General features: G+C 33.6%; 1 protein-coding gene across 7 annotated transcripts in view; it reads left to right on the top strand.

Moving 5' to 3' along the window:
* Positions 1–14,574, top strand: part of GPHN (gephyrin) — a 593,666-nt gene that overhangs the window by 432,840 nt on the left and 146,252 nt on the right. For all 7 annotated transcript variants that reach the window (XM_077767144.1, XM_077767143.1, XM_077767142.1 and 4 more), the window contains one exon: positions 9,820–9,862. In XM_077767144.1, coding sequence (XP_077623270.1) covers positions 9,820–9,862 — 43 coding nt within the window. The remainder of the gene's footprint in view (positions 1–9,819; positions 9,863–14,574) is intronic.

Below are 14,574 nucleotides of genomic sequence, written 5' to 3'. Positions count from 1 at the left end.
TAAACTAGAAAAGAAGGGAAAAGGTTTCCTTGCCCACAGCATATTCTGCTATCCTTAAATGAAAACCACGGAGAATATTAAATCTAGTTAAAAACTCAGTATCTTGAAACTCATGTTTAATGAAAACCAATGTGATGTTCTTCCAGAAGTGCCAGAAAATGATAATAATTACAAATGCTCAATAATTCAGAGTTTTATATTATTGACTACATCCGTCTTTTAGGCTTTAGTTCCTAAAACCATGGGGGTTTTTTTAAAACTTTCTGTTCAGATACTTGAACTAATCTTACTTGGTCTTACCTTATGATAGCAACTTTTGTTGCTCTTGTTAGCAAAAGAAATTAGCTAAGATTCTGAATCACAGCTTCACTGTCATCCAAACAAAAGTAACAAAAACAAACATAGTAATAGCTAACACCCATATACCATTCACACTCGGCCAGATATTCTTGTAATCAAACACTTGACACATATTGTCTCACTTTCTTCATTAAAAATCTATGAGATAAGTATTGCTGTTATTTTATATTTAAGAAAACAATGACCTGAAAGATATTGTAACTTATCTACTATTATACAGCTAATAATGGTAGAGCCAAGTTTCAAATCCAGGCAGTCTGTCTCCAGAGTGCTACTCCCCAAACTGTCTTTCATCATACCAGTTTTCCTTCACTCCTACATCCATATGCCTATTTTGAGTGGTTCTTATTGCTATGAGAAATAGTCAAGAGCAAAAGACAATGAAAATTCAAGGTCTGATTAGGAATGCAGTGATTGCCACTGGTAGGTTATAAAGATAGGGTCATTTACTGGAATACAGAGAAATAAATTTGTAAGTCCGGAAAGCTAAGTTTCATTACTACTTTACTGTTTGATCTAAAGCCAGTAACAACCCCTGCTTTGTCATCTCTAGAGTGAAGATAATTTACTCTATGAAGTAATTAATTATTCATCTAAAGATTGGGAAATGGTGTCAAAAATCATCTGAAATCTCTACCAGTCAAAAACTAGTTCAGTTTAATTTTATATATGTGTAAAATTAGGTAGTATATATTCCTCATATTTATCAAAATCAACGTCAAAATTCTCAGAACAAGCATCAACTCAAGCATATTGTTGGTACCAAAGAGAGACCAGCATGGGATTTACAATTTTCTAAAAATCATTGTGAGTGACTCAATTTAGAATTAAATCTTTATTGAAAATACATTAAGAATTTTTACCATTGATATTTGAATTTGATTTTCTTTGACTTATGGTGATAACCAGTTATATTCTTAGTTATGTTCTGCATATCATAGTATTCTTTGAGAATAAGGAACTCACCAGGTTACCTATAAAGCAGCATAAATAGGCTTTTGATTTTCAGTGTTAATTATAATTCATTCACCAGCTATGAAACCTGCTATATAGTTGCAGCTTCTTTTAGAAGAAGTCAATACGGAGAAAGAAGAATTCATCACATTTACCTAGAAATTAAGTAAGACAATGTAAGACAATAATAATTCATGTAACAGTGGGGAAACATTTACAAATAGTCCTCTGGAAAAGATTGTAAAATTGTATTACTTACAGATACTGTCTGTGTGTCTGAAAGGATTATGTTACACATAGATAATAGCATTGTTGCTCTTATTTGTGTTAAACACATGACTAAAAGTCAAACAATAATTAGTTGTGGATAAGTGTGTGTGTGTGTGTGTGTGTGTGTGTGTAAGCTCACCTTTTGTTAGGGAGTTTAAAATATGATGACTTTTACTGATTATTCCATTTAATTAAAACATCTAAACCAATGGGAAAAGAGCATTTAATTAAAACATCTAAACCAATGGGAAAAGAGCAAGCAAAGCAGGAACTTTTAATAAGCCTGAGCTCATAACTTTTTGATAACCATAATTCTTTTTGTTTCTTAGATGGGCTGTTAAATGGACAGTTGGTTAATTTCATTACCAGTTTGATATAATTTTCTCAAAAAAAGAAAAACTTATTTTATATATGATTTGCTAAAGAGCAGCACATAGATGTAGGAAAGATTTTTAGAGCAACAAAATCCTAGAGATAAAAGGAAGCTTGGAAATTGTCTATTTCAAAGTTTTTTTAAACTATTTTCTCCTGTGGAGCCATTTGGGAATCTGGCAAAGCCTGCAGACTTCTTTTCAGAAAAATACTTTTAAATATATAAAACAAAATATGTAGGATTACAAAGAAAGCTAATTAAATTAAAATCATTATCAAAATATCTATAAAAAAACAAATTGTGTGATAATACTACCTCTTTCAAAATGCCTTAAATAACAAAATCTAGCAGTAAGTCATTAAACTACTGTAATTTGAAGTCTTGGTGAATATGAACAGTATTTTAAGATATCTGTAATAATTTGAAGCAATAGATTCTGCTAATATTACTGTGTTTTGTCTCCTAAGCTCATAATGAAAGAAATTAATAAAATTTAGTTTAGTTGGTGAATATAAAAACGTTAATATTTTTTCTCCATCCCAGTGAATGGACCCTGACTTTTATCTACAGTTTCTCTCAAGGGCTCCTATCATCTTTCTATCATCCTCAGTTGAAACCCCTGGAAACATTTTCATTTTGCAGATGAGGGAAATAAGTCCCATAGAATTAAGATAGCTTGAGTAAAATCATACAATATAGCATTAGATTAATCCTTGAAGAGGTAACTTCAGACTTTAACTCAACCTTTTCCTGAAGTTTTAGTCTAGAAATTGGCATTTATAGTGTCATTTGTCACTGACTCTTGGCATGGTATGGAGCAAATTCTTTATTCTCATTATACCTCAGATCCTACCTAAGTAAATATAAGTGACTTTAAAATCTACATAAGGATAATAATAATGACTTAGACTTGTATTGCTCTTCTTCATTTATAAAGAAAATGAACAATATCCTACTTAATTTTCCCTATTTTATGAATAAGGAAATTAAAATTCCAAGATGTTAAATGTCATGTCTAAGGTCACACAGCTAAGAATAGAAAAAACCAATGTCAGAAACCATACCTCTAGACTCCAAAGGACGTTCTTTTTATCATGGGGCCTTTCATGTCATAAAGCAAAACTCTGGTTTCCTCAGTTGAATATGTGTATGGTAACAAATCTAATTAAATACAAATGAATTGTCATTAGGCTCAGATGAGCCAAATACTTGTACTCTTATTTATCCAGATAAAGTGATGAATGAATGGAACTGTCGAAAGAGCTTTTCTAAACCATTTCTCCATTTTTGATATAAAAATTGAGAAGATAAAGAAATAGAATTTAAAAGTCTGAGATTGTAGCATTGTTGGCTTAATGTTGTTTAAATCAAACCTTTCTTTTCTTCTGTTTCTGGGTAGGGTAAAGAGGCAAATAATCTAAGTAAATGCCAATGAGGTCCTTTTTCTCTATTCTCAAGTTTTATTTTTATGAGTAAATGGTATTCAAAGAAGTTTGTTCTTTCAGAAGTAAATTGCTCTTAAATAAGTTAAATAGTGTAGAAAACTCAGTCAAAGAGCCATGCTACATCAAACATCTCTATCATCCCTGTCATTCTAGTGACCTGACCGTATGAGATATAGAATATCCTTTTCTCTTAGAAAATAAGGAGTCTGCTTAACCTGAACTAAAACCTTTGGTGCAAAATAACCATTATTAGACTCCAAATGTCACTACTGGATTAACCTTAAATAGTATTAATAATAATGTATCTTCCAAATTGTTAAGATCATTCTGTAAGGAACTCAGATATGTCTTAGCTATAATCCACATCTTTTTTATATTACATTTCTTAATATGAGCCCACCCAACTAAGTAAATATCATTTTTAATATAGTACAGGAGTGGCTATGATCATACTTGTACTATAAAAAATAACTTTTAATCTACTAAGTTTGAAAAAAACTATGATTATGAAATAAACATTAAGAATTAGCAAATGTTTACTCTGTACAAAGCACTATATTTGACGTAGTAGGAAATACAAAGAGAATTAAAGTCGGATCCTTTCCCTGCAAGAACTTGGAGTACATTTGGGGACCCACATCAATAATTGGGATATGAGTAACTGTGGTAACTCTAATAATAAGAAGTTCATATAAGAGGCTTTAAGAATTTAGATAAACCTAAAACTAGATTGTGGTGATGGTTGTGCAGCCATGTGAATTTATTAAAATTCATCAAACTGTATACTTAAGATGGGTTAATTTTATGGTAGGTAAATTGTATTTCAACAAATAAATTAAAAGAGTTTAGGATGGGGCACTTCGCTGGCTCAGTAGGTAGAGCATGTGACTCTTGATCTCTGGGTCTTGAGTTCAAACCCCACATTGGGTGTGGACCCTACTTAAAAAAATTTTTTTAATTAAAAAAGAAAGAATTTAGGAAAAGAAGAAATAACTCTGATTGAGGAACTTTTGGAATGGTTTTCACAGCTGGCACATTTTGAGTTAGATCTTAAAGGACACGTAATATTTGGATCAGAAATATCAGGGTATTCTAGATAGTGGAAACAGCTCATTTAGTCTAAAAGCTCAAGCGTACAAGAAATATTCTAGAGGAACTAGTTCAGACTTTCCTGCAAGCCTTAGATTTTTATATATTCTTTATATATATGTATGTTATTTATATATATCATATATGTGTATATAAAGCTTGCATTCCTACAAATATGTATGGCCATATGACTATGACATTTCAAAAAAGTTTTGGTCATTCTCTCTTGAAAAGCATATAACTGTGCATGGATTTTCTTTTTTGGCTTCAAAGAAAAGAATTTGCTTCCATTTTGAGCTGATGATTAAGTTACAATGAGGAGGGCATAATTACAGTTATTTTACAACTGTCAGCACCTCCATTGATCATAACATCATAACTGACATTTGTTTCTACCTTTATAGCTTAAAATCCTTGATACATGTCTTATTTACTTTGAGCCCTTTAACAATCTTTATTTCCCCTATAAGAAAATGGAGATTAAAGGAGAGCCTAGAGCCTAAAATAATAAAGACATGCTAAATGAAAGGTCAGGATATTCTGGCCTTCTAAGAATAGATGAGGAAAAGGAAATGGTAATATAAGTAATGCAAATAATTTTTGCATTATTACAAATCTAACTTCTAAGTTTCATGCCACACATAAATCAAAAATAGATGAAGTTAACTACTATAATCGATAATAGGAAAGCAAAGTTAAAGTTTTCCCTATTATTGACAGGAACAACCCATGTTAAAATAAGTTTTATTAACAGTAAAGAAGAGTACATAGGAAACTTAGTTTACAATTTCTATTTTTTTTTTTTTTTGATGTTCATTTATTATTGAGAGACAGAAAGAGACAGAGCATGAACATAGGAAGGGCGGCGGGGGGAGACACAGAATCTGAAGCAGGCTCCAGGCTCCAAGCTGTCAGCCAGAGCCTGATGCAGGGCTCAAACTCACAAACTGTGAGATCATGACCTAAACCGAAGTCGGATGCTTAACCAACTGAGCCACCCAGGCACCACAACAATTTCTGAATAGGTAATCTTTGTTGTGGTTTGTCTTTTAAAATGTAAGAAGATTAAAATTTAAATTGTCTTTCTAAACCATTGCCATAGAATTTCTCAAATTACCAAAGTAAGCAGATACACAGAAGCTTAATTTCTAATTTAAAATGTGACTGCTGGCCAGGAAAATGATGCTAAAAATAGAAAGAGAGGGTTTTCTTAATGTCCATCAAAGACAACTTCTTTATTTCTTGACTTCGACCGCATCTGACCAACTGCTCAGTTTTTCAGTATGAGCCATATTATATAGATTTATTCCTAGTATTTGCAAGGAGAAAGAATACAAATTAGCCTGGTGAGCAGTAAAATCAAGGCAGCTTTTTTATGTAACCTGAGTTGTGCTAACCTGCAATCAAACGTAATCTCCATTTTAATATTTATACATCTTTATATCGTTATGAACCTAGTCTTAACATGGGCTTTATTTGTTTCTCTCCTCTCTCACTTCTGTGAAATGCAGAAGGGAAAGGATGTTTGTTATTCACACATTGTACCCCACTAACTGGTGTTACACATCTGGCTTCCACTGGAGAGCCCCTGACATCGCAGGGAACGGTGATCAAAATTCCACACACTAGCTTCAAGCTGGGGGCTCATAGCTACTGCAGCATTGAAGGGGGTCTTTTCCTGGCTTCTTTGAAATAAGCATGGTGATGGGATGGTTTAAGGGAAGAACACCTCTCAAATCACATGACCACTGCTGCGCTTCCGTGTGTCCTGCTTTCTTCATAACAGCTTGGCACTACATTTTTTCCCTGTATCTTAATGGTTTTGTGTATGTATGAGTGGGTTGGGGTGGGGAGACTTGTCAGTGGATGGTTATACATTATGCATGCATTTTCAGTGTTAGAGTGATGTGCCTTCCCTTTAGTCACAGATTAAATTTTCTGTGTTCTTGAGAGATTGGACTATCTCTCTTATTGGTGTGAGATTCATGTGTTTTGATGTTTACCCCTTCAGTTGTTCTTCATGCTGCATTAAACATAAGTTGAAATGTTCTCCCATAAGAGTTAGCTTTTCATGTTGGGCTGAAAAAGTCTTCATTTCTGTGTAGCAATTCATGTTATTATAACCTATGGCTTTCAATTGTACCTCCCATAATGAAGAGCTGACTTTAAACACTGTGCTATTCTTGTTATGACCTAAGCATAAGGTAAGTCACTTCTCTAACTGTATTTAAAGACTGTGGTTGTTTGTTAAAATTTTCTCAGCTTTTTTTAGAGCATTTTCACTTTTTTTCCTTACCATTTATTACATGCTCTCCCTCCTTTTGTTTTCTGTTTCATGGCTTAAGATTCCTTACTGAACAGTGTGATCTTCAGCAAAATTTATATTACACATGTAAACACATGTTGAAATGACTTAAATGAATTATTTGATGTCTGAAAGCAGTCTTGATTAGTAAATGAATACCTATGTTTTCAGTAAGTCTCTTGTGTTTTTCTTTTCCTCCATTGACTGTAATATAATAATGCTGTTTCTACACATGATTTTAGTTTTAATTCCAGTTGAAAGGGGGTTAATTGGCAACACCATAAAGTTACATGTTAACTGTAGTAAAATAACATAATCCAATAAAATAAAGTAATAGATAATCCAACATCATACTTTTCATTTTTAATCTCCAACAAATTTAGTATTAGGTCAAAATCTCAGTTTTATTTCGTTTTTCAGACTTCCCTCTGTTTTTTGTTTTTTTTCCATTGACTAAAAAGCCAGGGTAAGATTTAAAAAAAAAAAAAAAGAACAGTAAACTATAAAACTTGGAACAGACCTGTGCTACCTTCCTTCTAGTCCATATATATGAGAACAAGAACAGCAATTGTTTATTGATTTTATTCTTTCAAGTAAATCCCATTACATTGTGAGTTAGGTAAAATCTTCATATTGGGATTATGTAAAATTAGGTAAATATTTATGTCTTGATATTAATTTTCCCAGTTTTTAAATATATACTCAAGATCACCAAAATAAAGAAGTTCATGTAATCATTGATTTTAAAGGATTACCCTCAAATCTAGGTCAAATAGCCAATGTAATATAAATGAGAAAACATTGGTTATACTGCTGTTGGCAGTTTGTGAACTGAAATGAATACTCACATTCCAGAAACTGAATTGTTTCTTATCACCCGAATTTCTCCTCCAAAACTGAAATATATAGTTTTGAACTCAGGTGCCACAAAACAAGACTTTGGGTTTCATTATTAAATTCATCCTATGAACAAATTTTTTTATTTTTTTAAGCCACCTAAGGCAGGAAGAGGGGTTTTTTTTGTTGTTGCTGTTTTGGTTTGGTTCAACTTTTTGGTAAAGCTAGCTAGTTCTTCACCACCATTTCCATTTAGACCTTATATAAATCTGTTGAAACATTTGATGAGACAATTTGAACTACTCATCTGAACTGCTCTGTTCATTATAAATCTCTTGTTTCTATCCACACACTAGCTCCACTCTAGATTGGAAGGGCTTAAAGATGAACTCTGGAGGAATAGAGGCTACGACTTAAGAGTAACTATTACTGATCAAAGGAGCTGCTTTCCATTCGCAAACATTGCTTTGCGCTATGGGTTTGGGCTCCTTCTGTTTCTACATCTTGTTGAAGACTTTCTTGACTTCCATTTGACTTCCTTCAACTCTGTTTTTGTCTTTCAACATTATCCCCTTTTTTTTCCTTCTCTCCCAGATTTTTCTCTCACTCTGTTAGCTTTCTCTTGTGTTCTCTGAACTGCTTTTTAAAATGTAGTTTATCTCTTTATTAAGCTTGCCTATTAATTTGTCTATTAGTGCTTGCTTCTTTTCTCCTTTAAGACTGTAGTGGTATAGTTATACCTATTTTCATTCCGTGGTTTGCAAACTTGCTTCTTTATTTTGCAGCAAGTTCATTAGAGATTCTTACCGTTACTATGAATTTTCAATAAGAAATAACAGAACATTTTGCATTCACATATTGTCCCCTTCTATAAACACATACTTTCTTTTCTCTTGTCTAGACTTACTTCCCCAAACCTCTCTTTTCTTCTTTTTCTTTTTCTCACTCTCGTGTCTTCCTCTCTGTATTTTTGTTTTAAGTAGTCATTAATTAATTTCCTTTCCCATTTGGTCCATAATTGTTTTTCAATAAAACTTCTGAGTAAAAGAATATAAGGATATTATTTTCCAAATTACCTTCTTCATTCTAGTATAGTGTGAAACTAATTAAACAATCTGGGCCAAAAGGGAATAACTTTAACATCTGGAATTATTTTTCCCTTTTTTTCCCTTTTTTTGATGTGTGTGTGTGTGTGTGTGTGTGTGTGTGTTCTGTGTATGTTTGTGATTTTTTTTATTGTTGTTGTTTCTTTAAACATTAACAATTGTTCTTTTCAGGGAAGGACAACCATAACCCACCCTAAGTTACAACATTTCTTTCATAAGTTGTTTCATTACAGTAGTAGATTGTGTTAAGCAATAGAAATTAATTTGTTGTTTATATATCCATTTGGGGCAAGCTGCTGCGGAGTGGGAAAAAAAGAGGTGTGAGTTAAATACAGTTTCCTCAGATATTAACAAACATTGATGCCATCCACTGTGGCTCTTGAATTCAACACTTTTGTAACATTTAAAAGAATGTTCTGCTTTGACCTCAACTATTTGAATCAAACTGTAAGGGTTTCTGATTGATAAACTCTATTCATACCCAAGAATAGATGAGTAAGTAAATAAGTTCAGTTTTATTGATTCCCAAGGCATCTCTCATAGCCAATATTATAATAAAACCAATTATTATAATCAATAAGTAACAAAAGTCATTGGAATCACACATAAATACTATATATGAGGATTTTTCTCTTTTCCCCTTATCAATGTGTATAACTAAAATTACTACAATGAAATATTTTACTATAACTTTATTACCTGAATTGCATTATTAGTCTAGTCAACAGTTATCACAGTGCCTTAAGATTAGGGGTCTGTATTCATACCTGAATATGTTGTAACATTTTTTTCCATATACTAATTTCAATATACATCAATAAAAAATTGCCTTTGGTTTTGCCTCTGTCCCATTTATAATGTTGTACCCCCAATTTTTTTCCAGAAGTCTGCTTTCTTTACAGTAAGAAAAAGACAAAAAATAGGGAACACATGTAATATATTTTAACTACTATGTTATGATATCTGAGATATATTGAGCCTTTGCTCCTAAACCTCAGGAGCTTGCCCATTAAGTATACATACATCTCTGGCTATCTGTGTTTTGAGCCCTAAATTACTGAGTTTATGCTCTCTTTGCAGGTCCAGTCCAGGTGCAGCAGCAAGGAGAACATTCTCAGAGCCAGTAAGTATGTCATCATTTCAGATGGACTACTGAATAAGACTGTGGTTCAACAGGAAGGAGAGCTTAAAAATATTTTGGTGAAAGAATGAAGAAGAGCATTTGGGCGCAGTTTACATAAATGTTAGGGTTTTTACCTCCTAAGAATATTATCAATATATTAATGAATATCTCCCTCATTCCAATTATTTCTGGAAGCTGACAGCAGAATTTTGCTAGCACTTCTAATTAAGGTAGTGATGAGTTCCTCAGTGATTCTATGATGAGAACCCTGTTTAACTGCCCACTGCCGAAAATTATTTGAAAACAGATTAACTGAAAATAATAATATAAATCCACTAGAAGAATCTAACTTTAAAAAAAGCAAGTGACTCTCAAGAGGAGTTGTAATCATTTTATAAATTCATTCCTGATATATCCTACTTTCACAAGCAGCATGGTTTAGAACATAGTGCCATGAAACAAGGATGAAGAAATCTTAATTTTATTTTTTTTGTTTGATCACTAATAACATTAACTTGGAAGTCATTTAACTTTGTGTTTTACTCATTTTTCTGTCTTATAAAAAGGAACTGTAAATAGCTTTTCCTTACCTGTATCCTTGAAATGATGTAACATTGGAGGTTGTGCCTTTAAAGTTTTGGAATCCTAAGAAAAAAGTACTATATAAATGCTAATAATTTAATATTGTACTCTCTCACTTAAAATTAATGATAATCATCCTGTTTTCTCCCTGATCTTTATCAAGAAATGAAGTACAGGTCGACCATAACTAAATGGATCTGTAGCATACCTACACGACTGAGAATTTTAATAAACAGGATGATTTTCCAGTAGAATATCTATATTATTTAACAGTTACAAAACTAATTGGAGAACTTCAAACAGATAAAAATGCATGTTTTATTTAGTGTAAATTTTTCCCATTTCTGTGTTGTGAATCTGTTAACATTAAGCTTGAAACCCTTGATTTGGTAGGCAAGCACACTGCATTTGTTTGCCCAGAACCTTTGTAAAGAGCTGTAAAAAATAAATTCAAGCAGACGTGTTTAACTGGTGTACCACTGTAAGTTTCCACAACGTATGACAGACAAGTGACTCTGAGGGAAGCTCTTCTTTTTTTTTTTTTTTTTTAATGTTTTTATTTATTTCTGAAAGAGAGACAGCATGAGCAGGGGAAGGTCAGAGAGAGAGGGAGACACAGAATCTGAAACAGGCTCCAGGCTCTGAGCTAGCTGTCACTACAGAGCCCGATGCGGGGCTCAAATCCATGAACCCTGAGATTATGACTGAGCTGAAGTAAGACGCTCAACCGACTGAGCCACCCAGGCTCCCCGGAGGAAGCTCTTCAGTAGAAGAGATGTAACATTCTATAATCCTTTACTAAGACCTAAAGTTGAGAGAAACCGGAATCAGTGGAGTGATGATATAATATTTACTAAAATAAAACTATACAGATAAATGAACTTTAAAAATGACATTTATGACGATTACCATATAATTTCCATTTATTGTTGACCCTGAGACTATGATGGACCATTGATAGTGATTATAATGGTTAAGAACAAAAATAACTTCTGGGGCGCCTGGGTGGCTTAGTCGGTTGGGCATCCGACTTTCGCTTAGGTCATGATCTAGCGGTTCGTGGGTTCGAGCCCCATGTTGGGCTCTGTGCTGACTGCCAGCTCAGAGCCTGGAGCCTGTTTCAGAGTCTGTGACTCCCTCTCTCTGACTGTCCCCTGCTCACGTTGTCTCTCTCTCTTTCTCTCCTAGAAATAAATAAAACATTTTAAAAAATTTAAAAAAAAGAACAAAAATAATTTCTTACAACAGATTTCTTTGAATCCTCTTATACCTTTATCATGGGTTTTTCTGTTGTTAGAACTGTCTTTCATTTCAGTTATGTTCTTACTGGCTTATAGACTAGTAATCACTTTAGATAGACATCACAGTGGTCCAGGTTTTCCTGATGTCATAGTCATGTACATGGTCTATATAGCCATTTAGATCCATGTAGAGAGCCCATCCAACATTGTAACCTCTCTATAAGTTTAAGATCTTTCCTTTCAACACCACTTTAATAACTCATAGTTATGCCCATAGCCACACCCCAAACTCTTTCATCATCATGAGCTGTTATACCTCTGAACTTCTTAATTTCGATATCTCATTGCTTAGTCTGCTTTAATCACCCTTAGTTTCATGCTTTGTTCTGTCTCTATTCTTTTGGACTCTTTCCCCCATTGCTTAAATTATCCGTTCCCCTTGTTTTTCTAGAAAACATTTTTTAAAGTTTATTTATTTATTTTGAGAGAGAGAGAGCACAAGAAGGGGAGGTACAGAGAGCTAGGATGAGTGAGAATCTCAAGGGAGAATCCCATACTAATAGCACAGAGCCTGATGATCAATCCCATAGGACTGAGTCCCATGAACCACAAGATCATGACCCTAGCCAAAATCAGGAGTCAGACACTTAACCAACTGCACCACCCAGGCACCCCCCTAGAAAACTCTTATTTATCCTTCAAGACTCTGTTCAAGTGTGAGCTCCTCTATGACATGTTCTCTGAGTTCTCGGTAGGCAAGGTAACTGTAATCATTTTTTCATTTATTTACTGAATTGCCTATTCTCGAGGAAAACATTTCCAAAATGTAGTTAAGGTGAAGAAAACCATACAAGTATACCTCAGAGATATTACAGAGTTGGTTTCACACTACCGCAATAAAGGAAATATCACAAAAAAGCAAGTCAAATGGATTTTTTTTTATTTCCCAGTGCATGTAAAAGTTATGTTCATACTATACCATAGGCTAGTAAATAGGCAGTAGCCTTATATCTAAAAAAAAAAAAGTATATACCTTAATTTAAAAATATCTTATTGTTAAAAAATCCTAACCATTCTCTGAACTTTCAGTGAGTTGTAATCACTGACCACAGATTACCATAACAAATATAAGAATGATGAAAAAAGTGTGAAATATTCAGAGAATTACCAAAGTGTAACATAGAGACCTGAAGTGAGCAAATGTTGTTGGAAAAATGGCACCAATAGACTTGCTTGATGCAGGGTTGCCATATTTTTATCACCCTGCATTTGTTAAAAACCAAAAATAAAACAAAACACAGTATCTGCAAATCATAATAAAGTGAAATACAGTAAAACAAGATATGCCTACAATCAACTTCTTTTTTAGCATATATAGAAATTTGTCAAAACATCATCAATAGATCCTAGTGAAAGGAAAGGAGTTATAACTTAACTTCTAAGATTTAGGACTTGGAATTTGTCTAGAATTGTCCAAGAAGGAGTTAACTTTGGTAATGTTTTTCTAAGTAAGAACTTTCCTTTGGCTCCTCAAAAATGTCATCAAAACAACCTGTTGATAATAAACCTGAGTTTATTCTTCCTGTGGTCTTTTAGGGTTCCCAGCACAATTCCAAGTCAATGGGAGTGTCCACACACACACAACACCAGGCACTATTCAGAAACCAACAGAATGTCCGAGACTCCAACTCAATTCTGATACCATCTACTCATAAATAGCATCAGATTCCACAGTTTAAGGATTTAGTCCTACAAGACTGCCTTCCATATTCCACTTCAGGTGCCATTTTCAAGCCCCAGGCTGTTACCTGTGCTTCTGACCAACCAGCTACAGGTTAGAAGTTCTAGTGACCTCCTCCTTAGGTTCCATTAATTTTCTAGAGTGGCTGGCAGAACTCAGGGGAACACTTACTTTCATTTACCAGTTTATTTAAAGATATGATAAAGGATACAAATCAATAACCAGATAAAGAGAAACATAGGGCAAGGTCCAGAAAAAAGGAGCTTCTGTTCTTGTGGAGCGTGGGGCCTGGCTCCATGGACATGGAAGCATTCCAGCTTCCCAGGACAGAAGCTCTCTGTAAAAGAAGGGCCAAAAAGTTCTTCTTCTTGGGTTTTTTCAAGACTTTATTACACAGTCATTATTGACTCATTCATTGGCCAGAGGTTGAACATCAGAGGTTAGGGGAGTGGGACTGAAAGTTCTAACCCGTTACTTTTTGCACTGCAGTGTCCACACAGAGCCTGATGCAGGGCTCAAAATCACAAACCATGAGATCAGGACCTGAGCCAAATCAAGAGTCGAATTCTCAACCAACTAAGCCGCCCAGGTACACCTGAAACTTCCAACCCTTTAATCACATGAAAAATCATATGGTCCTCCTGGAAACCAGCCCCCCTGCCTTAGGGTGGGGTCCAAAAGTCACCATGATTAGTAATAAGATACTCATTTCATCTTAAGGCTCTGAGGTATTCTCAGATATATTTAAGAATATATATATTTAATACATAAATATATATATATTTAAGAATATATATATTTAATACATAAATATATATATTTAAGAATATGTATTTAAGAACATTCTTAAATATATCTGAAATATATTTTGGTCTTATGAATGAATGAATATTTCTTAAAAATGTTATGTCACATATGATATGGGAGAATACCACTTCAACAAAGTCATAGTCTCAACTAATACTTTCTCAGAAAGGAAAGGGCAAACTCAGGATACTTAGGAGACTTTTGAAGTTTTATTTAAAGCAGATCTTTTAATGTAGAGCTTAATTAAAATTAAATAGGGATCGTTATATAATCATCCCAAAATCATGGACATAGCAAGGCAAGGGATTCTGAGATTCTTGGTATGTAAATTGTCTTTTGAT

This window comes from Crocuta crocuta, unplaced genomic scaffold, assembly GCF_008692635.1.
Source record: "Crocuta crocuta isolate KB4526 unplaced genomic scaffold, BGI_CrCroc_1.0 scaffold55, whole genome shotgun sequence".
Lineage (NCBI taxonomy): Eukaryota > Metazoa > Chordata > Mammalia > Carnivora > Hyaenidae > Crocuta > Crocuta crocuta.
The sequence above is the reverse complement of the archived record's forward strand: the minus strand, read 5'-3'. Positions and strand labels throughout refer to the sequence as shown.